Source organism: Lissotriton helveticus, chromosome 5_1 (assembly GCF_964261635.1).
Source record: "Lissotriton helveticus chromosome 5_1, aLisHel1.1, whole genome shotgun sequence".
NCBI classification, from domain to species: domain Eukaryota; kingdom Metazoa; phylum Chordata; class Amphibia; order Caudata; family Salamandridae; genus Lissotriton; species Lissotriton helveticus.
In genome coordinates this window covers 2011386503-2011411452 of record NC_136065.1, presented here as the reverse complement: position 1 = coordinate 2011411452, position 24950 = coordinate 2011386503, and the positions used below count along the sequence as shown (strand labels likewise).

At 47.7% G+C, this 24950-nt stretch overlaps 2 protein-coding genes across 4 annotated transcripts in view; one reads left to right on the top strand and one right to left on the bottom strand.

The window, feature by feature from the left end:
• LOC144756179 (E3 ubiquitin-protein ligase TRIM17-like) overlaps positions 1-24950 on the top strand; it is a 401785-nt gene that overhangs the window by 15431 nt on the left and 361404 nt on the right. For all 3 annotated transcript variants that reach the window (XM_078645769.1, XM_078645768.1, XM_078645767.1), the window contains exons 2-3: positions 10470-10956; positions 11597-11692. In XM_078645769.1, coding sequence (XP_078501895.1) covers positions 10470-10956; positions 11597-11692 — 583 coding nt within the window. The remainder of the gene's footprint in view (positions 1-10469; positions 10957-11596; positions 11693-24950) is intronic.
• LOC144756180 (E3 ubiquitin-protein ligase TRIM39-like) overlaps positions 1-24950 on the bottom strand; it is a 472432-nt gene that overhangs the window by 431251 nt on the left and 16231 nt on the right. The gene's annotated exons all lie outside the window — the stretch shown is intronic.

Here is a 24950-nt window from a genome sequence, read left to right as displayed (position 1 = left end):
TTTGTCAACTGCTGCAGGGTTGCCTGGAGCGATTGCACAGACCTGAAATGGGGTTTAGAAGAGTTTCACCCATGCAGCCAAGACAACTGTTAGTTAGGAATCGGGGTCGTATGGGAGGATACAAAGATCACAACAAGTTGGGGCTGTCGATGTGGGAGGGGGAGGAACAGATTACAGGACAACCCACTCAGATGACAGATCCCCGCAACCAACCAGAGATCCGTTTCATAGCCTGGAATGTTAGAGGACTGGGTAATCCCCACAAGTGCCGACAAATACTGGCATATCTAGACAGACACGGAATACACGTTGCGATGCTACAAAAAACCCACTTAGACCCGAAACGGCCTCAGCGCTTTGCTGCCCGATGGGCAGGACATAGCTGTTTTGCATCCTTCTCTACCTATTAACGAGGCACCATAATCCTAGTTAAAAAAACACTCCGCATATACATATGGGTTCCATTTCAGACCCTCAAGGTTGTTGTAGTATACTATGGGGCAAACTAGCTTCACACTCCATCACGCTAGTCAGCTGCTACAGGCCCAATCTTGATGACCCACTGTTTTACGCCAATCTATGGCTCATATAATTTGGTTGGGCGGGGAGACTTCAACACGACAATTGATCTGAAGCAGGACAGATCACATCCACAACCCTAACACTATACCCGTGCCCAACGACAAGTACGAAACACCTTGATAGAGAACTACCTAATGGATACTTGGCTTTATTTGCATCCAGGACGGAAAGAGGGTACACACTACACTAACGTGCATGCGACATGGTCAAGGCTGGATTAATGGGTGGTCTCTAGGGGCCTCGGCACGTGGCTGACATGGACGGAACACCTTGCAAGCACCTATTCGGACCTCTCCCTGGCGGTTTTGGGCCTCGCCCTGCCGACTGGGTGTGTTCCTCACATTGCCTGGTGCCTAAATGCTACTATGTTGCTAGAGTCTGTTTTCTGTACAGAAACTGACCAGGAAATCCAAGACTTCTTTCAAAGCAACATGGGCTCAGTTAATCGAATGACGACAGTGTGAGAGGCGTTTAATGTCACCATCAGAGGGATTTGCCTTGCTAAGAGGGGAGGAGTGCTCAAAGACCTGCGCTCGACACTCTCTAGATTAGAAAACGAGATAAACCAAATAGAGCAGGTTAATTAGCCGCTCACCGTCTGCACACCGACAAACAACACTTAGAGATAAAATAACTGAATACTGAGACACAGCAGACTGAGAGTGCTTATTCCAAGGCAAATATTTCAAGGCACGAAGATATGGGGAGGGGGAAAGACCAGATAAAGCGCCAGCTGAGAAGATTCGCAAGCCCCGCTTCTCGAACCATGTTCTGAAACTCTAAACCCCAGAAGGAAAGGTAGTTAGAGACACATCAGAAATTCTCCACACATTTCAGACCTTTTACTCCTTACTCTACACCACAACACGGCAACAGCTGCGTACACTGCAGCAGTACCTGGAACCGGTTGCCCTTGGATAGCTAGGGGATGCCCAAAGAGAATTCCTTTCTGCCGAGATAAAAATAGATGAAATTCGTGCAGCAATTATGAAACTCTGATCGGGCAAAGCCCCCGGACCGGATAGCATTCCTGCCAATTTCTATAAAGCGTATATAGAACACTTAGCCCCTATCCTTAAACAAGTTTAGGAAGAAGCATTAGAGGAAGGCACTTTACCAACCGCAATGAGGGAAGCATCCATTATATTCATGCCTAAGCCTGGAAACCACTTTCCATGATAAACTGTGAAGTGAAAATATTAGCTAAAGTACTATCCAATTGTTGAGCCTCCTCATGGGTGCATTAGTAGTGCCGGATCACGCAGGCTTAGTGCCAGGATGGGCTACCTCTCACAATCTGAGAACCCTCTTCACGGTAATGAAAGATATAGATCCGGATCTCGCTGCGGTGGCGGTATTCTTAGATGCCACCAAGGCGTTTGATTCAGTAGAGTGGGATTATCTATTTGGAATACTACAGAGGATGGGCATGCCACATAGCTTCATATCTTGGATACAACTACTATACCATAAACCACGTGCCAGAGTGGTGGTGAATGGCCCCTGCTCCTCCTTGTTCAACATCACAAGAGGCACGCAGCAGGGGTACCCACTCTCACCATTATTATTTGCTTTAGCAGTCGATCTGCTTGCGGCCAAGCTCAGGCAGCATCATCGGGAGTGGGCTCTCAAGTACCCCACTAGCCATGTGCTAATCTCACTGTATGCAGATGATATCACCCTATATCTGCAGGAACTCCAGATTAGCCTTAGCCCCATATTATGAGAGTTCCTCGTTTTTGGAGAATTGTCAGGGGAAAAAATTAATTGGGGGAAATCCCAGCTGTTCCCACTTACCGCAGTTTCCCAACCCTACCCTATGGATTACCCTATTGAATGGTGCTCGGATGAAGTGAACTACTTGGGGATAAATGTCTCAAGAGACAGAGCGACGCTGCTCCGAACGAATTATGGAAAAGCAATAGAAAGCGTGACAGAATTGGTCTCTAGATGGATTGCCATGCCCTTGTCCCTCGCAGGAAGAATATCCCTGATGTAAATGGTCATACTACCTAAACTATTATACTTATTTAATAATATCCCTATCACTCCAGGGTGCATTTTTTTAAAGCCTTTAAATCCCAAATGATACGGCTCCCTTGGGGTGAGAAACAACCTCGAATGCAATGGGAAACCCTGACCCTTTCAAGCAAGGGGGATTCGAGGCCCCCAATTTTGAACTATGCTATCTCAGCGCACAAGCGCATTACACTACATATTGGTTTATCCCCCCCACCATATATGCCACACTTAGCCGTCAAACAATGCTACAGGCAGCCCATGCCTCTGTCGGGTTTCATAGCCACACAGACTAAAGAGAGGGATACTAGGTCCACTGCGGTGGCATGCACTGTCACTGCATGGTAAAAAATTGCAAAAAGACTAGACTTTGCAAAGATATACTCGCCCCTTCTACTGGTTGCTCGCCACCCCGACCCATTAGTAACCTAGGAAGTACGGTGTCGCCAATTATTGGAAAAAAGCGTCATTGTAAAACGGGGTGGCCTCTATATCAACCGGATTTTCCGCACTAAAGAACAGTTTTTGAAGATTGGAACCCTGCGGCAATGGACCTTTTTAAGTATGTCAGACTGAGGCAGAGTTTGAGGGCGGCTACTCCAGACTTCCTCAACTAATCCCCCTACACCGCCTATTGCAAAGTATGGACCCCAAACGTGTTGTCTCCCATATATACCACAGCACACAGACAGCCACTCAGACGGCTGGGGGGACAGCTAGACTGCAGTGGGAGGAGGAACTGGTTGAGGCCCTTGATGAAGATAAATGGAGCTATTGCTGTCAGCACACTGGAAATATATCAGCGAGTCGCCGGTTGAGCATTATACATTTTAAATATCTTCATTGATTATACTATACCCCAGTTAAAATGTTCAAATTCAAGCTATGCGACAAAGATGCCTGTGACCGGTACGGGCAGGAAGCAGTGGGGTTACTACAAATGCGCTGCTGTAAGGCCTTACTGGAGCCAGGTTTTTGTGGCCCTAGCACAGATGATCATGTTGGCACTGACAGAATTGCCCGTATGGCTCTACTAGGATACACGGAAGGTATACCCACAGCATATAAGCAAAATGTGGCACTGGCTATTACTGGCCAAGCGTAGAGAGGTATGTAGATGGGGCTCAGGGATGACACCTAAATGTAACCTAAATTTAAGGACTGGATTCGAGACCTTATTTTCTGGCAGGAACAGATATTAACATATGCGGAGCTATTCCCAGTGTCCTCTAGGCCAAAAGCCATTTGGGACCCCCTGAGAGGGTATCTTTTAAATCATACAGATGCACTGGGCGGACAGGACGACCCCCTCCCTCCACTCCTCCTTCTACCCACACACAGACAGGAACGAGAATCGCCACCAGGAGTCCCAAAGGGGCAGGAACGCAGTGGAAAACCCAGGCCAAGCATAGGAACTCACTCGAGATCCAGGACCCCAGCCACAAGTTACAAAGATACAGATTGCCGATGTCATGCCCAGGACAGGGACACTAGGACCCTGGGCAGAGGGCAGAGGCCAAGGGACACCGGACACCGCTTCCGGTCCAGGAGAGGGGCAGGAAGGGACAGGGGCATTTCCAAGGAGGACCTCAAGGCGAGAGGTCAAGGGACAAGACCGCTGTATCGAGAATTGAATAAAGCGTACCTTTATAATGACCTCGTGTCCTGCATATTCCTGGGGCTAAAGAACACGACAACTGGCGACGAGGCGTGCTATCGTGTGCCCAGCAGGACCGAAGAGAAGAAGAGCTGCTGCACGTTTGCGAGGGATGAACGACGACATCATCGAGACCAGAAGCCCACCCTGTCTCGTGGATACAGGAGAAAACGGCGCGGAAGCCCACCCCGTCCGCCATCGAGCGAAGAGAAGAACCGTCTGCATCACCGGGTAAGCAGACTGGAAAGCGGAGCAAGCACGCGCGTTAAAAAGAATAAAACGCGAGATATCGCGAGAAGAGCGGCGGACATTTTGGAATCAGGCGGCCAGAGCCAATCAATGCGAAGGAAAATCGGGCAGCCATTTTGGAGTCAGGCAGCGCTCCGATTGGCCGAGAAGTCTCGTGAGACCGCCGGCGCCATCTTGAAGTCAGGCAAACCGACCAATGAGAAGGCAGAACAGCGCGGCGGCCATTTTAAAGTCAGGGAAACACGAGAAAAGCTGGGAAAGTGCCGATTTGAGCACCAGAAAGAAAACAAACACAGGCAAAAGCAAGAATAAGATCAGAAAGTGATACAAAACAGACACAATAAAGAGAAAAGGACAAAAGAAAACAGAAAAAACAGGAAACAATAAAAGAGTGCCAGGAAGAGCACAGAAAAACAAGCACAAGACAAGACAAAGGGAACTAACAAAACAAAAAAAGATTCTAAACCAGAAAGACAAGGTGCACAATATAGAAGACCACTACCATTCTACTTATCTGAGCCACAAGTAGGAATTCGATGGGAGAAATGGATCAGACGCTTCGAGAGATACATAGAAGCGACCGATGTGATAGACGCAAAACAACTAGGCTTATTCCTAAATCTCGTAGGTGATGATGTTGAAGACCTTTTAGTGACACTGCCAAATGAGGAAATTGCCACCTATGACAAACTAAAAAAGTGCCTAACAGCCAAATTTGACCCGCAGAGAAAGGCCGTCTTCGAACGATACACCTTCGCGATCGCGTTTCAACAACTGGATGAAACGCTAGATGACTTTGCAACAAGACTGAGAAAGCTCGTAACACACTGTGAGTTTGACAAATTTGATAATGAACAAGCAATCAGGCTGCGTATCATTGAGGGCTGCCGCGACACGGAGTTCCGTGCAAGGATTCTGAAGGAACCAACATCCAGGCGTGGACTTGAATTTCCACATCGAGGCCCATGCCCAGCATTTGGCCAGACATGCAGGAAATGCAATGGGAGAAATCACTATGCCAGTGTGTGTCAAGGAGTGCATTTCAGGAACGACAGAGGAAGAACGGGGAGACCACGAGTGTCGACAAGCAGGCATGTCAGACATGCTGAAACAGGAACAAGGAGCTCATCACTAGAGTCAGGTGAAGAAGAGGAAGAAGAAAAGACTGAACAACTCTATCTTATGTCGGATGTTACTATAGAATCAACTGATGAGGATGAAAAAGAAGAAAGAATATGCCTGGTAGACAAAAGCAAAATGAAAAAGACAGAGTCTGTGACCATAGGCGTAGGATCACACAAAACAAAGTTTGTCCTGGACAGCGGTGCAACATGTAATATCATGTGTGTGTCGGAATACGAAAAGATGAAGATAAAGCCAACATTGAGACCGTCCTGAGTTGAAGTCTTCACTTGGGGGTCCCGGAAACCAGTGACAAACATGAGGAAGTTTACAGAAGAACTAACATACAAAGACCAAAAGATCAAAGAAGACATTCATGTGCTGAAGGATGACATCCCAGCACCATGCCTATTGAGCAACGTCACGGCTCAGGTAATGGGTCTCATGTCAAGTCATAAGTCAAGTCATAAAATTTATATAGCGCACTACATACCCAGAGGGTTTCAAGGCGCTTAGGAAGGGGAGGAGGATTATTTGTCAAATATCCACGTTTTAAGCTGCTTTCTGAACGCTAGGTGATTCTGGGTGAGGCGAAGGTAAGCGGGGAGTGAGTTCCATGTTTTGGCAGCCAGGTATGAGAAGGATCTGCCTCCCATGGTGGTCTTGTTGATGCGAGGTACAGTGGCGAAGGCTAGGCTGGAAGAGCGAAGTTGGCGGGAGGGGGTGTAGAAGGACAGTCGAGAGTTGAGGCAATCTGGTCCGATGTCGTAGAGTGATTTGTGTGCGTGGGTAAGCAGACGGAAAGTAATCCTCTTATTGACGGGTAGCCAGTGGAGGTCTTTAAGGTGACCAGAGATGTGTTCGTTGCGTGGGATGTCTAATATGAGCCTGGCTGAGGCGTTTTGGATTCGTTGTAGTTTCTTCTGGAGTTTAGCGGTGGTACCTGCGTAGAGGGTGTTTCCGTAGTCCAGTCGGCTCGTGACTAGAGCGTGGGTGACTGTTTTCCTTGTTTCGGAGGGGATCCAGCGAAATGTTTTTCTGAGCATGCGAAGAATGTTAAAGCAGGAAGAGGATACGGCGCTGACTTGTCTGTTCATTGAGAGTGAAGAATCCAGGATGACGCCAAGGTTCCGTGCGTGGTCTGTCGGGATGGGTGCATTTCCGAGGGCTTCCGGCCACCAGGAGTCGTCCCATGCAGAGGGGGATTTACCTAAGATGAGGACTTCTGTTTTGTCTGAGTTCAGTTTCAGACGGCTTTGTTTCATCCATTCGGCGACTTCTTTCATTCCTTCGTGTAGGTTAGTTTTGGCGGTGCTGGGGTCCTTGGTGAGAGATAGGATCAGTTGAGTGTCATCCGCGTAAGAGATGATGTTGAGGTTGTGTTGGCGGGCGATGGCCGCGAGGGGGCTCATGTATACGTTGAAGAGGGTGGGACTGAGTGAGGATCCTTGTGGTACGCCGCAGATGATTTCAGAGGCCTCGGACTTGAATGGTGGGAGGCGGACTCTCTGGGTTCTTCCGGTGAGGAACGAGGTGATCCATTCCAGTGCCTTTCCTTGGATTCCGATGTTTCTGAGGCGTTGTAAAAGGGTGCTGTGGCAGACTGTGTCGAAGGCTGCAGAGAGGTCGAGGAGGATGAGGGCGACTGTGTCTCCATTGTCCAGTAGAGTTCGAATGTCGTCTGTTGCTGCGATGAGGGCGGTCTCAGTGCTGTGTTTGGCTCGGAAGCCAGATTGTGAGGGGTCGAGTGATTTGTTGGCTTCGAGGAAGGCGGCGAGCTGGTTGTTGACAGCTTTCTCGATGACTTTGGCCGGGAATGGAAGAAGCGAGATGGGTCTCATGGCTATGACATACAACATGTCAGAGAAAAGAAGCATCCTGAAGGAATACCCCAAGCTACTGCAGGGACTAGGAAAATTGAAATGGCGGCAAATAACGCTACACATTGACGAAACAGTCAGGTCAATAGTGCAACACCATCGGAGAGTGCCCATACACCTGCAGCCACAAGTAGAGGAAGAAATTGAAGCACTCCTCAGGCAAGATATCATAGAACCAGCAGAAGGACCAACACCATGGGTGTCGCCAATAGTGGCCGTGCCAAAGAAGGACACGTCAAAAATAAGAATATGTGTCAACATGAGGATACCAAACAAGGCAATTGAACGTGAGAGGCATCCCGGACCACATCTTGATGATATGATCAGCTGCCTAACAGGCACAAGACTTTTCTCAAAACTAGACTTATGCAAGGGATACCACCAGCTAGAACTAGATCCTCAGTCACGATACATCACAACGTTTTCCACACACCTAGGTCTTTTCAGGTATAAACGCTTGAGTTTTGGAATAGCCTCCGCTGCAGAGATATTTCAGGAAACCATACGACAAATAATAGGACCAGTGAAAAATAGTCTAAACTACAGCGATGACATTCTAGTTTTTGGAAAATCGAACGAGGAACATGACAAAGCATTGAGAGATGTATGCTTGCACCTAGAGCAGGCAGGTCTGACACTAAATGAGGACAAATGTGAGCTGGAGCGGGACAAATTAGTATTCTTTGGCCACATCTTCTCCAAGAAAGGAATGCGGCCAGACCGCAACAAAGTCAGGACACTGAAAAAAGCAAACGAACGAGCAATGTGGCAGAAGTCAGGTCATTCCTCGGCCTTGCAAGCTACTGTGCAAGATACATTCAAGACTTTGCCACTGTAAGTGCACCATTGAGGGAATTGACAAAACAAGGACAAAGTTTCACATGGACCGAAGACTGCAGCAAAGCTTTCAAAGAGATCAGACATGCTGTGACGGCAGTAGAGCACCTAGCATATTTTGATCCGAGGCTGTGCACTGAACTGAATGTAGATGCCAGCCCAGTGGGACTGGGAGCAATATTGGCACAACACCAACCAGGAAAAGATTCCCCAAGACACATAGTGGCATACGGAAGCAAAAGTCTATCGGACGTAGAAAAAGGATACTCCCAGCCGGAAAAAGAGTGCTTGGCGGTAGTGTGGGCATGTGAACACTACCACATGTTCATCTACGGAAAGCCGTTCACAATTATAACAGATCACCAAGCACTGATAACGATATAGGGAAATCCAAATGGAAAGATACCACCCAGGATAGAGAGGTGGGGGATAAGGCTAATGGACTACAACTTCAAAATAATACACAAACCAGGGAAGGAACACAATCCAGCCGACTATGTATCAAGGCACCCCCTGCCACAAGCTTCCCAAGCGACAACTATGGCGGAGGAATATCTAAACTTTGCACTCAAACACAACACACCGGCAACCATAACGATGGAAGAGCTAGAACAGGAGACAAAGCAAGACCTCACCATGCAAACCATAATGAAAGTGACTAAGCAGCAAAGGTGGAGGCACGTAAACAACAACAGCAGCTGGGAAGAAGGAGTAATAAAAGAAGAACTGTTGGCGTTCAAAAAGATCAGTGAAGAACTCTCAGAAAGCGAGAATGGAATAGTTATGAGAGGCACCCGGATAGTAATGCCCCGAACACTGAGAAGAAGGACTGTAGAACTAGCACATGAGTCACATCGAGGGATTGTAGCAACAAAAAAAATGCTGCGAGAAAAAGTCTGGTTCCCGGGACTAGATAACATGGGAGAAGAAACTGTGATGCACTGTCACATCTGCCAAATAACGGGCCCCCATCAAAGCCAGAGCCACTGCAAATGTCCACACTTCCAAAGGCAGTGTGGACAGAACTGGCAGCTGATTTCTATGGGCCTCTGGAAACAGGAAATTACGGAGGCCTGTGGAGAGTCAGTCTCTCTCTCTCTCTCTCTCTCTCTCTCTCTCTCTCTCTCTCTCTCTCTCTCTCTCTCTCACACACACACACACGCACACCCACACACACACGCACACCCACACACACACGCACACACACACACACACACACACACACACACACACACGGACCCTGGGCAGAGGCCAAGGGACACGGGACACCGCTTCCGGTCCAGGGGAGGGGCGGGAAGGGATAGGGGCATTTCCAAGTAGGACCTCAAGGCGAGAGGTCAAGGGACAAGACAGCTGTATAGAGAATTGAATAAAGCGTACCTTTATAATGACCTCGGGTCCTGCTTATTCCTGGGGCTAAAGAACACGACAGCCACATACATAAGAAAACGCAATTCACTAGTCAATCATCTGGGTCCTAGTGCTAACTATTGCAATGTATATGATCCAAACTGTTGTAATATGAGTGTTGCTTCTCTAAAGATACTGAAATATCTCACCAATGTGCTTATCATGTTGTATGGGTGTATTGATTTCAAAATGACAAAAAACAAATAATATATATAATATATATAAAAAATTGCCTTGCCGTCTCGTCATTTTGAGCCTTTGTGGACTTCAAATTTCTATCTTTCAAAGTTATTTTCTTAGTAGAGATTACCTCAGCTTGTGGGTTTTATATAGTGCAAACTTGACCCAAGGGTATTAAGGCGCATTGCAGAGTATGTAGCAACATGTTATTTAATTTTTATTTCTTCAGTTGAAAGGAAAAAATATATAGTTTGAAAGAGAAAACAATATGTTTAGGCAGTGTTACATTACTCTGCAGCCCTGTTGACCTCAAGCAGCAACCTCGCCTCTGCCCTTGTTCCCTTTCACTACTCCTGCCGATACCCCTCCTACCACAAATGTATTCCACCTTCATTATTCAGCACTCTGGTAATTTGTTGCTCCTGGTTTTAGTATAGTTTCATCTGGTCTTGGTTTATGGGAAGCATCTGGCAAACTTGCATCAGCCTCTTGAGTCGATTAATGGCCTTTTTATGTACTGTTGTGTCTTCCAGGTCTGTGATGAACATATGTTGCATTACAAGACCGTCAGCATCTGCACATTTGTTTCACTTGGACACTGCGAATGCCATGGCGTCTCATGACAGTGTGCGCAAGTTCCAGCAGGAGGCCACATGCATCTTGTGCAATCGATTTTTCAGAAACCCTGTGTCCATCATGTGCGGGCACATCTTCTGTAAAGACTGTATCACTCAGGAGTGGAGGGGCAGCCGGACACAGTACACCTGTCCGAAGTGTGGCAAACGCTACAAAGGCGCATTGGACATTTGGCCTAATGCTGTTGTTGGGGAGTTAGCTGACCTTGCCCGGCAGTTCAAGCCAGAGCATGCAGCCCACGGACGTATGTGCCAGCTGCACATGGAGGAGTTCAAGTTCTTCTGCAAGAATGACCATGCACCCATCTGTCCAGTGTGCCGGGTGTCCAAAGACCACAGTATGCATTCATGTGCCACCATCGAAGAGGCTGTCATGGACTATAAGGTGAGTTGTCCAAAGGTGTGTGCCATGGTTTTGAGGTGAATTAATGTTTTCTTGCATAGAGCTGATTGTTTTTATAAGGGTGCTTTTCATAGGTAATAACTTATTTATAGGTTGTGAGCCAGGAATGGACCTTTCTGCCATTAAAGAGTATTTCTATATTTTTCTGATGGAAGGAAATATTTACATCTTGACCAGAATTCGTGAACACTGGTCTACTCTAGACTATCAGCTATCAGAGACTGATTCCTGAATGCTGGCAGTGGAAACATGACAACAGAAATAAGATATAGACTGGTGACTGCTGTAGAATAGGGGGTGGGACGGGGGAAATCATGAGAAGCAGATCTCTGTATTCTGGTATTGAAAGGTGGTATGAGACGTCGAAGATAGACATTTTAGCCCTAATCTCTGGGTGTAGGTGACAGCTGAGACATCAAATAAAAAATGTTGAAGACAAAGGACATGCTTTTCTTGCTTTCTGCCTCCTTCGTTAGTAGCCACGGTCTCTGATTAAACTTCTGGCATAACTAGGATGCATTCTCCTTTCCTTTCTAGTCAAATACAGCAGTTGCAATCCTTGATTTAACACAAATTCAACATTCTTCCAAATACTAGGACTGCTTTATTTCTGTCTCTGTAGGCAAGGTTTCGAGTTCAGATGGACAAGCTGAAGCAGAAGAAAGATGAAATGCTACACCTGAAGGCAGCCTTTGACAAAAAATTGAAGGAGCTGGAGGCAAGTTTGTTCTTCCCCCTGCGAGCACAAAATCTGATAGTACATTAACAGTGTCTATTTTGGACAGTTTGTATGGTAAAGGTTTTTTGTATGTGGGCTTCTTCAGGAGGTGTCATGCGAGTGACCTCAACTAGTCCCTTGACAGTGCTTTAGGCTCTACAGTAGTGTCCACTTCCCACATGAATGCCAACTCAACACTAGAGGGATCCCAAAATGTGATCTTTTTAAGCGAGTTAATAAGAAACATAGGCTGCATATTTTACCACCTGCGACTAGGATTGATCAAGAGTAAAAAGAACAATGGTTCCAAGCAAAGTGAGTAAGTTACACAATCAACAAACTTAAAATAGAAACACTCAATGCGTGTTCTTGTCAGTCAGCGATACAGCTTGTCAGGTATAACTGAGATGGGTCATTGTTGATGTGGCAGGTGTTTTGAATATGTAAATTCACTGAATAGCAATTCAGTGACAAACCCAGTTCAACTAATCAGATCTGTGCAACCTGGTGCCTATGCAATTTGATGTACATAGGGCATGCAACACCAAATATCTAGCTCAGGCCCTCCCAACATCACAGAATTATATGTAAAGTTATATCTGCCCCCTTCGGCTCCCATTTTATGGAGCTAAACCATTCGGAACATGACATCCGTTGGCAAGTCGCTCAACTTGTAGTACAACCCACGGGTGGCGATAATTTTCAATTACTACTGAATAAAGCTGAATACCACTGGATTCTTAAATGTGACAATATTAAGAATGGACTAAAAACAGTAGAAGACTCTAACACCATTGTCTTGTCATAATGCAGATGCTACACAAAAAACCCTCCTATTCCATATATGTGATTTAGGTTACACTATTGTAGTTATTATTATAAATTTGTATAACCTTTACATGGCATGTGAATGATGTTATTGTATTGTTGTCTCTTCCTTTGATGAAATAATGAGAAATATGTACACAATTTTGTTTTGATTTATATGCTTACTGTTGATCTGTTATAGGTTCCTTTCAAGTATTAATTATGTATTGTACACTTCCTGTCATTTTTCTTATATTCATTTCATCACATGCTGGTTAACATTTTTTTTATTATATGTGTATTTGTAAAGCACACTATCACCCTCAAGCGTATTCTAGCGCTGAGTGTGTGCCTAGCCTTACCTATGGTAGCTCGGTTAATTGAGGAGCCAGGTCTTCAGCTTCTTGCGAAATTCAAGAAGATAGGAGGAGGCTCTGATGTGGAGAGGGAGGCCAATCCACGGTTTAGGAGCGATATAAGAGAATACTCGCCCTCCTGTTTGGTTCAGTGTATGCGTGGAATGATTGCAAGTAGGAGTCCTATGGAGCAGAGGTGTCTGGATGGTTGGTGGAAGGAGATGCTACTGTTTTAGGTAGAAGTCGCCTGAGTTGTGAAGTGCTTTTAATGTGTTTGAGGGGTTTGAATAGAGTACGTTTGGGGGTTGGAAGCCAATGTAGTTCCCTGAGGTGAGGTGTAGTCGGGCCACTGGAATTATACAATTGTGCATCCGCAGCGATTTTCGCTTAGTTATAGATTTGCTACAATCAAAACATAATCAATCATCTCTCCAGCATTATCTGCAGATTTTACAAAAAAAATGGTTTTTAGCTCAAACAGTTTAATAGTTACTAAAAACGCAGCGACATATGTTGCTGTGCAGTGGAAGGTCCTTTGCAAAGTTCGTCATTTTGCCTTTCTGTAGGTTATTGCTGTATTTGGATGTTTAACCAGTACTAATGAGGCGCAACTACTGCTTAGTCAGGGTTAACAAGTGTAAAAATGACAACATAATACTATCACAAAATGTTCAGCATAATGCTGCATAATTTGCCTTTTCTTGCTGCATAATTTATACAACGCTGCCACATAATTTGTCCCCTACCTGCTGCTTAATTCCAGTGGCTCTGGATGCAATGCAAGTTCTATGTGGGAGGTTGAAGATGAGTCTGGCTGCTGAGTTCTGGATGGTCTGTAGTCTTCTAGTGAGTTGCTGGGTGATGTGACTAGGGCTCCAGTGACAGTTTTTCTTCTGTTGCTGGGGAGTCATCTGAAGATCTTTTTTATCATCTTTATAATGTGAAAGCAGAATGCAGTGACCGCATTGACCTGTGCAGTCATGTCCAGTTGGTTGTTGATGATTGTTCCAAGGTTCCTGGCGTGGTTTCTGGGTGTGGGAGTTAGTCTGAATTTGCCCAGCCACCATTTGGAGGTCCATGGTGAGGTGTTCTTGCCGAAGATCACTACTTCTGTCTTGTGTTACGTATGCAGCACCATGTTGCACTTGATCTTGTATCACAATAGACTTCTTTCTATTTCATTGAAAAAACTTTTTTTAATTCTCTTTTTAAATTCTTCTTCAGTATTCATCCTTTCAAGTTTTTAATTTTTGATTCAACTCCTTATATGTCTTAACTGTTTTGACTCTCTTTGGGGGGCATAGTCTCTTAAAGGCTGTTTCTATTCCCATTATCACTTTTGCACCTCACAACACGGCAGCCATCTTGATAAGTATGCATCTCATCCTTGAGTGCTTCGTCTTTGATACAGTCCGTAAACAGCCCAGTGTTTTAAATGTTGGTGTTCATCTTCCTAATTGTGATTACATTCACGAACACGGTAAGGAACCACACTTCAGACTTTCCTGTACCTTAATAATTATCCATATACAGTTTTGGTCCTGACTCTTTAGAGTGATACTTTCCCATAGGTTATCTACCAGCGTTGGTGGATACGATCTATGGAAATAATAGGCTGAGGCAAATCTTCTTGTAAGGTAACAGCTCTGGAACTGCAGTGCTCCTACCTTCTCCTCACTTGGTGTTTTAAATTTTTATAACTCTGAGTCAATTTCTGCCGTTGACGCTGAGGGCTATTGGAAACTCTGAATTAATCTTAGAAATGTTGTGATACCTATGATCTGTTTAAACAACAACAGTTTATCTCATTGTCCTGTACCAGTGTTTTTTGTTTTACACACTTTTATGGTCCTTTAAATCCTCCCACACTGTGCCATTACTTAGGCACTGAGCACAGTTATGACAAAATAAATGATGTATACTTAGTTTGATGTTCTGGGTGGATATTGTCGCATATTGATTTTGTATGAATTAAGGTAAATCTACAAGGCTACAAGGGACCATGGCTCATTTACTCCTTTTTAGCTGATGTCATTCAGGCAAAGAGTCCAGGTAGTGCCTTCAGCCCCAAGCTGTGAAGGCTCTAGCAGTGAGACCCTCTTGCAGAAGGGAGCAGGCAGTGCTCTTTAGGACCACAGCAGTGTGAGCTACTCTCAGTGCTGAAGGATCCAGAGGGATGCTAACCTCAAAAGCACTATGTCCATTTATTGTAATGTCATGTTTTTTATAGTCAGGTGTCAGTGTGCCTTACAGAAGAAACAAGTAGAGAGCTGCGGAAATCTGGAACTCTTTACAAAAAAGTGAAACAATGCACTTCCAGCTATGATACATTTGGGATCAGGAAAGGGTTTGAAGCACCAGGTGAATCAAAGTACTGAGGGGATACTACAGCACTATCTTAGTCTTACAGGACCCACACAGTCTGATCTTCCTCTAACTGCGTTGTTCGCTGCTCTGTTGCCTCAATAGTGTGACCATCATCCTAGAGTACCTTAAATTGCTGTAGGACACCAGCTGTGTTATGATCATCCTGAAGCTTTCAATCAGTGCTGTGGGACTATATTCGTGTGACCTTACCCGTCTGCCCCAAGCAGTGGACTATCTTATTATATATATCTATTATATTTATAGAAAAGAAGAAAGATTCATACAGGTTAGAAAAGCACGGATAATAAAATATACTGTTTATGTTTCAATTATATAATAGCCCTTCAACAATTTCACTCTGCTATGAAACAACTAAGAGCCAGAAGCATTCCATAAGGGGGCATAAGCACAGGTGGAATACACACTTATTCAGTGGTGTACCAGAAAATAAGGACTCCCCCACCTCCTGCAGTATGTGACGTGGGGCCTCTGGGTCTCCCATATCACTCAGATATACTTTGACCTTCGGTAGAAAAGGCGTTTTTTTTAAGGATTCAGGGCCCTTAAACTGGTTGGGGCCCCCTTGCGCAGCAGGGGCTGCAAGTGTTTGTGTTACACTCTTGCAGTTATTTGAATACTTATCTAAGAATTAATTTAGCCAGTTTAGAACACAGTAAAATTAATATATTGAATTGACCCTGAACCGCCTTATTTAGCACTGATTATAAGACTTCACGGTTGAAAACACCCAAAGAATCCCCTTAAAAAAATTATATTCTGGCTGAATGGTCGAAAAAAGAAGTAGCTCAACCTATGTGGATGCTTTAGCTGCATGACTATTGTTATTCCCTGTGCTTACCATTCAGAAGTGGACTAGCTAAGTTTGACAGGGAAAGTTGAATTCCTCGATATAGAGAGGTCCCACCCATATTCCCAAGTAGGATGCGTATCTTTTTCAACCATATTTAGTAACCCTAACCCCAGATTCAGAAATGTATTTGTTTAAGAATAAAGGTCTTATAGTTTGCCAGAATACCCAAACAAGCCATGATCTCTTTTTACTATGATGGTATAATAGAATAGCTAGTTCCTCTCTGGGAGAAATAATTGAAGTCACGATAACATGGCAAATTCTAAAACAAAGTGTGGAAGGAGTATATTTTTAGATCAAGCCTACCAGACAGCGCAAGTTGTGGTTGCAAAAGACCTATTCTCAGCTGACCAAAAACTTATTGTGGGACAACCTATTGCTTACCATTAGTTGTCTCTATTGTTACTCCTAATTGCTTGCTTCTAATTCAATGGCTTACCTTGTTCATCTTATGTTTTCCCTCCCCTAGAACAAAGCTTCTTTATGTGTGTCCATCCACTACTCACTTTTAGGGAACTGCTTGATGAGTCTGCAAATGTTTTTCATACATCTTCTTATGTGACTCTTCTACTCCCTATTTTACTCTCTCTTATACATGTGATTCTTCCCCCAAACATGCTCAGTGTTGCTCTCTTTCGCACGTGTGCTTCTCACAAATTCTATTACACAGTGGCTGTCACCACTGTTATAGTTAGGTTAGAGTGTCCATAGGAACAGCTTTTTTGTTTTGCTAAAACCTTTGTTGGCCTTTGACAAATCTTACCCAAAGCATTCCCAAAAAAAGGTCACCTGCCTTGGCTCCTTCATGGAAAACATGGAAAACTTCACTGGCTCCCAGGGGAATATGAGGGTTCCCCCCCCCCCTCCTCCCATTTGGCTGGTCATAACATGGCTGGTCATAAAATGGCAGCCGTTAAAGAATACAGTCTCCTTTAAAATGCGATGCAGTAAATGCTAGGTTTTGATGGTCACAATACAGAACACATATACAGGGTAATAACAGTTTGTAGTAACAATATAAATCATTTGTAGTTGTTTATGTTGAGAATTTCATAGAGCGTGCACATGACTGAAGGTGTCAAGAGTGCTGCACAGTACACACAAGTTGTCCTCCGATAGCTTACAGGGTACATAGGGTGTTCCTATGGATTACCGATACTCCCCCTTTGTTTCAGTCCTCCTGGCCGAGGCCCTTCATGGCGAAGGCCACATAAGAGGTGCAGCAAAGTCTTTTAGCCAGGTTCCTGGTGGAATGTTTTTTCAATTACGTGTGAAATGGTCTCTTCATCTATTTATGTGTTGTCTAAAACCCTGAATTCACAGTGGACCCCAGCTCACTGCATCTACCCCGTGTCCCTAAACACTGCCTGAAGGTAAAATAGTTTTTTATGTCGCGCTGGCGTTAGTAGCACGAAGCGCTGCAGTCTCCAGCGAGCTCTATTGTTAGGGAATTGCCTTGGAAGTGGGACAGGAGATGGGCACGAGCTTTCGGCGATTTCAGCAGGTGCTCGCGCATGTACAGCCACGCGCCGTGCACATCTCCTGTCCCTCTTCCGAGGCAAGTCAGCCTCATACAATAGCATTATTTTAACTAACAGACACGCACACGCATACACAGGCGCACACACACACACACACGCACACACACACACCCCCACCATCCCCCTCCCCCCCAGCCAGTGCACGCAACTTGTCTTGAAACAGCCTGCAAGCTCTCACTTACCGGCTCGGTCTTTGCACATCTCCTGGCACGCCGCGGGACTCTCCTCACCACTCGGGAGCCCTGTGTTGCCTCTGGTGCCATGCAGTCTTCGCCCGGTCCCTCTGATGGGGCCAGGGACTTCAGCATTGAGCCTGCATGTTTCCGGACGTTCTCCCAGCAGTTCCTTCCTGTTTCTTTTGCAGGCCCCGCCCACGTCCCAACAAAGGCAGCCTGACTTCTGCGATGTCGCCTCAGTTCTTGAGGTCAGTATGATCGGCATTTGTAATTTTATTGCTTGTCTGATCTTAGGACCCAGTCGCGTGCGTCTTCCACCGACTCTGGCGGTGACGTGTTATGCCCCACATTAAGCGAGGTGAAGCTCTTCAGTGCTGCCAGGTTTGACTTTAACACGGAGATACGTAACATCGCACGTTCTCTCGCCACATTCTCGAGTCAGGAAGTAAATATTACTTCGTTATGGCCCAGGTGTGCTCCCTGCAGACTGCGTGTCTGCGCCGCTCACTCATTTCCTGCCGCTGCTGTAAAGTGGGGAAGGGAAATGCGGTTAACTCGAAGACCTTTGAGGATTTACACTACTCTGCATTTTTAAAAATGCTGAATGGACGAGTTGCTAATAGTAGCCGAATTCCACTGGTGCTGTCTGCTTGTGGCGAGCCACAATCGTATGTGGTGTCGTCTGTTGTTCGTCCACGGAGCCAAATGGGAAGAGCAAGCGAGGATCTAATGCTGTATGCGATGCTGGGCTGCACTCTGTCTCTGACCCGACTCAAGGGTACGTGTTGCAGCTGTGATTACTTGTAAGGCGATCTTCTTTCATGATGTATCGCTTGGAATGCTAGAGTGACACATCTTAGAATAATATAAATGTAGACCACTCCTAAACCGAAAGGGTTTCCTTGTGCCTGCCTAAGAAACAAGAGAATTACAACCCCCAAGTCTTCGATCTCGTTTCAAAACAGACAAATTACTTTCATTTCACTAGCGTGCGTCCCACCCCCTCCCTGCCTCCTCTGGGTTCCTCTGAGAGCCCCTTGTCGAAAGAGATCTGCTAGGATTGCAGTCTTTTGTCGGCCTTCCAGTGAAATGACCTATTCTGCAAACTGCCTTGTACAGCAGGGAACTTCACCCTTTTTAGAAAGCAGCCCCATCAGGCTCCAAATGGCCCAAGTTAGAAAGTAGCACCATGTAGAACTTCCTGGAAGCTCCTAGGCTTTTTAGGTCGCGCCTAGCTATCACAAAAGCGATCGCTATGCGAGAGTTTGAGTTTGAGTTTAAAACATTTATTGAGCACGCGTACACCTGGCGGTTTCATGACGCTATGAGGTACTGAGCCCTAGAGGGTAGGGAAGTCGGGGAAGATGAGGAGGGGTGGATTATGAAGGGAAGGCTTGTGAAAAAAGAAAGGTTTTTAGGGCCTTTCGGAAGTGGGAGTATTGAGTGGAAGATCTGAGGTGGGCAGGCAGAGAATTCCAAAAGGCGGGGGCAAGTGTGGAGAATTTCGTGCCCCCCCACTTTTTACGTCTGAAGCGTGGGACTGCCAACAGGTGTTGGGAAGATGAGCGAAGTTCTCTGATGGGGGCATATGCCTTGAATACCGCAGAGATAAAGGCGGGAGCTGTGCCAGCCTGGGCTTGAAAGGTGATACATCCCATCTTGAACTGGACTCGTTCTCGAATAGGGAGCCAGTGTAGGGACTTTAGGAAAGGCGTAGCGTGATGGAATTTGGCCAAGTTGTAGACCAGGCGGGCCGCCTGGTTTTGAACCAGCTGTAAACGTCGCATGCTATAGGCGGGCATACCGCAATATAGAGCATTTCCATAGTCCAAGCGGGAGACCACCATCGCTAGGACAATGAGTTTAAGGGCAGAGAACGAAAAAAAAACGGGAAACTTTGCGGATGGTGCGAAGTGAAAGGAGAGAAGAGGACACCACCGAACTGACCTGGGAGTGCAGGGTGAGTTGGTTATTCAGTTTGATCCCTAACGTTTTTACGGTGGAGGAAGGGGATGGAGGGGGACCTAGTGAGGGGGGCCAGAAGAGAGAGGTCCAGGGACTGGAGCAACCACCTGTCAGAATCAACTCGATCTCATCTGGATTTAACTTTAGGTGGTTGTAATTCATCCAGTCCCGGATGAAGATCATGGTGGACTGAAAATTCACCATGGACTCTGGGGATGGGGACAGGGTGAAAATAAGCTGCAGGTCATCCGCATAGTTAAGAACGGTGACTTCCATTTGGTGGAGGGCGAAAATAAGAGGGGCGATGTACAAATTAAAAAGAAGAGGAGAAAGGGAGGAACCCTGGGCAACCCCGCATGGGACTTTCTGGAAGTCCGCCGAGAAGTCGCCCAGGCGTACTGCCTGAATGCGGTCCCTCAGGAAGGAGGACAGCCAGACCAGGGCCGAACTTTCGATCCCCGCCGCCCTGACACGAGAAAGTAAGATGGAATGATCAACCGTGTCAAAGGCGGCGGAGAGGTCGAGGAGGACCAGGGCCTGGGGATGGTTGGTGTCCATACCCTCTCTGAGGTTGTCAAGGACTGATAGCACCACTGACTCCGTGGAGTGTGCGGGGCGGAACCCCGCCTGCCGGGGTGATAAAACCCCGCTCTCCTTCACAAAGGTGCTAAGCGTACGGGTGACATGGCGCTCTAGTACCTTCCCTAGGAAGGGCAATAACGAAATAGGGCGGTAGTTGACAAGGGCGGTGGGGTCGGCTCCAGGTTTCTTGAGGATGGGCAAGATGGTGGCTGTTTTTAGGGGTTGGATAACAATGCCCTGAGACAGTGAGCTGTTGAGAAGTTTGAGAGGGGGCTGCACACAGGTGGAGTAGATATGTCTGAGGATGTGAGGGGGACAGGGATCCAGGGGTGAGCCTGATTTGACCGTCGAGAGGAGGGTAAGAAAGGCCTCCTCTGTCAAAGGGGGGAGGGATACAAGGCGAGCCTCGCCTAACGGACACTGGGGGTCGACAAAAGTAGTGGGGGAGGAGGAGGGATGTTTGCTTTGATATTAGAGATTTTATCTAGAAAGTAGGTATTAAGGGAGTCGCAAAGATCCTGGGAAGGAGAAGGTTTGAGGGTGGTTCTGTCAGAGTAGGCCAGATCGTGTACTATAGAAAAGATTTCCCTGGGCTGATTTTCAGCGGCTAAAATTTTTGAGGAGAAAAAGGCGGTCTTAGTGGCCAGAATTGCTTTTTTATACTGGGATAGGAGAACGGAGTACTGGGTTTTAAGGTTTGGGGAGTAGTCACGCCTCCAGGCCCGCTCAGCATGACGTACTGAGAGTTTTAGGGTTTTGAGTTCTTCATTAAACCAGCGATTATCGTTATTCGGACGTCTGGAAGACACCCGCCTGAGGGGAGCGACAGAGTCGCAAGCCGATAGGAGCCAGGAATTTATAGAGTCGGCTTGGGCGGAAGATGACAGTCCGTCTAGGTCCGGGCTAGATGCGGAGAGTGTGACAGATAGAGCGGCCACATCCACCTTGCTCCAAGAGCGCGCCCAGGTGTTTCTGGGAAGGAGAGGCTTAGTGACTGGGTTAAGGTGTAGGGAGAAGGATATCAGAAAGTGATCAGACCAGGTGCAAGGGGAGATAGACAGGGAGGCTATCGGGCAGTTGAGGGACCAAATCTGATCAAGGATATGACCCTGATTATGAGTGGGAGAGTGAACGTGGGAGTCGAAGTTGAGGGAACGAAGGGTTTCTGAGAATTCTTTGGAAGTAGGGCATTCTGCAGGGTCGGAGGGCCAGAAGTTAAAGTCTCCTAACACCAATATGGAGGAGTTGTTGACCGCAAGGGTGGCCACTAGATCTTGGAACCCGGGGAGAAAGAGTTGAGAGGGCTGGGGGGGACGGTACATGAGCAGGCAGGTAAGTGGGACTCCAAAAGACGCTGAGCGCACAACTAAAAAGTCGGCTGAGCCAATGGAGGAAAAGGTTAAGGACTGAAAAGAGAACTCTCTACGAGCAATCAGTGCGACGCCGCCTTCTGATTTGCCAGAAGGACGGTCGGTGCGCAGAGCGTGGTATGTGACGGGAAGGGTAGCTAACAAAGAGAGGAGGGAGTGGTCAGCGAACCAAGTCTCAGTGAGAAATAGTAGGTCTGGTTTGTGCAGGTCTAATAACACAAAAAGTTCATGGCAGTGCTTGACTGCTGACCTGGTGTTGAGGTAATAAACGGAAAGGGTAGTGGGTACAGCGGGTGCAAGGTGGGCGGAAGGAGGATCAGAGTCATGGTCCCTGGAGATAGTGAAGCTGTGCCGGTGAATATTGAATAGTTTGGGCATGATGGGTCGCCCCTAGGCCCGGTCGGCCGCGGACGGGCGCAGACGGGCTTACCTTTGGCGCGCCTTCGGCGCGCAAATGTCGCGCCCGCTGCGCTCGTCCGCTGCGCTTCCGGAAAATGCACATGTTTTGTGGTTAGATAGGGCGGACGAGGGGCGTGGCCTTGGCAAAAGGGGCGTGGCCTCCGGGCACGCCGCGATGGGCGATGGCGGCAGAGAAGTTTGTTTAGAAGGGCCGCGCCAGCGCTAAATCGGCTGCGTGACCAGGAGTGAGGAGGCGAAGTAGGTAGGTAGTGGCACAGGAATACAGTGACTCTCAAATGCAATATTTAAAATACAAGTTAAAACAAATTGGCACTCCCGGCTTTTCGCCTCAGGAGCTCAGTGCTGTCAGGTGAGAGAGATTTAGTAAGGGGCAAAAGAAAATGCTCCCAAAGACCTTTGGAATGCGGTTTATCTGGCATCTGGCATCGGACTTGAAAGCAGCACACTGCTTTCGCCAGCGCATGCTCGGGCTCACTCCCTGCTCCCCCTCTTACAACAATTAACTTTCGTTATCGCTCACACCCCATATGCTCGTTCCCTTCCACCCTTCCTTTGATGTCCGCTTTTCTTGTTGTTTACAAACCATTGCATTGGTTCACTCGCTCACAATTTCCGATTAGAAAACACGTACGCCCCGCATGACTGCCATTATTCCTGTTTTCATCATTCATTCATACTGTTTGTGAGTAAGAACCCGAAACGCACTCACCCTGAGAATGGAACGCGCACACTGTCGCAGCAGAGCATGCGCGCACTGATACGAGAGCATGCATACTCTAGTATCAAAGCACTTACACTGCTGCACGCCTCACACTGCTGCACGCCGCACACTGCTGCACGCCACACACTACTGCACGCCTCACACTGCTGCACGCCTCACACTGCTGCACGCCTCACACTGCTGCATGCCTCACACTGCTGCACGCCACACACTGCTGCACGCCTCACACTGCTGCACGCCTCACACTGCTGCATGCCTCACACTGCTGCACGCCTCACACTGCTGCACACTGCTGTATTACTCAGACTGCTGCATGCTGCACACTGCCGCATGCCTCCCACTGCTGCACGCCACACACTGCTGCACGCCACACACTGCTGCACGCCACACACTGCCACACTCCTCACACTGCTGCATGCCTCACACTGCTGCATGCCTCACACTGCTGCACGCCTCACACTGCTGCACGCTGCACACTGCTGCGTTACTCACCCTGCTGCATGCTGCACGCCACACTGCTGCATGCCACACACTGCTGCACGCCACACACTGCTGCCCACCTCACACTGCTGCACACCTCACACTGCTGCACGCCTCACACTGCTGCACGCCTCACACTGCTGCACGCCTCACACTGCTGCACGCCACACTTCTGCACGCCACACTGCTGCATGCTGCACACTGCTGCATTACTCACACTGCTGCATGCTGCACACTGCCGCATGACTCACACTGCTGCATGCCTCACACTGCTGCACGCCTCACACTGCTGCATGCCTCACAATGCTGCACGCCTCACAATGCTGCACGCATCACACTGGTGCACGCTGCACACTTCTGCATGCTGCACACTGCTGCACGACACACTGCTGCACGCCACACACTGCTGCATGCCACACACTGCTGCACGCCACACACTGCTGCACGCCTCACACTGCTGCACGCCACACTGCTGCACACCACACTGCTGCACGCCTCACACTGCTGCATGCCACACTGCTGCACGCCACACTGCTGCACGCCACACACTGCTGCACGCCACACACTGCTCCACGCCTCACACTGCTTCACGCCTCACACTGCTGCACGCCTCACACTGCTGCATGCCTCACACTGCTGCATGCTGCACACTGCTGCATTACTCACACTGCTGCATGCTGCACACTACCGCACGACTCACACTGCTGCACGCCTCACACTGCTGCACGCCTCACACTGCTGCACACCTCACACTGGTGCACGCCACACTGCTGCACACCACACACTGCTTCACGCCTCACACTGCTGCACACCTCACACTGCTGCATACTGCTGCATGCTGCACACTGCTGCATTACTCACACTGCTGTATGCTGCACACTACCACACTACTCACACTGCTGCACGCCTCACACTGCTGCACGCCTAACACTGCTGTACGCCTCACACTCCTGCATTACTCACACTGCTGCACGCCACACACTGCTGCACGCCACACACTGCTGCACGCCACACACTGCTGCATGCCACGCACTGCTGCACACCTCACATTGCTGCACCCGTCACACTGCTGCACGTCTCACACTGCTGAACGCCACACAACACCACCACATCACTCAGGAACACCACCATATCACTCTAGGACACCACCACATCACTCTAGGACACCACCACATCACTCTAGGACACCACCACATCACTCTAGGACACCACCACATCACTCAGGGACACCACCACATCACTCAGTGACACCACCACATCACTCAGTGACACCACCACATCACTCAGGGACACCACCACATCACTCAGGGGCACCACCACATCACTCAGGGGCACCACCACATCACTCACAGACACCACCACATCACTCAGGAACACCACCGACACCACCACATCACTCACAGACACCACCACATCACTCAGGAACACCACCACATCACTCTGGGACACCACCACATCACTCAGGGACACCACCACATCACTCAGTGACACCACCACATAACTCAGGGACACCACCACATCTCTCTGGGACACCACCACATCACTCAGGAACACCACCACATCACTCAGGGACACCACCACATCACTCTGGGACACCACCAC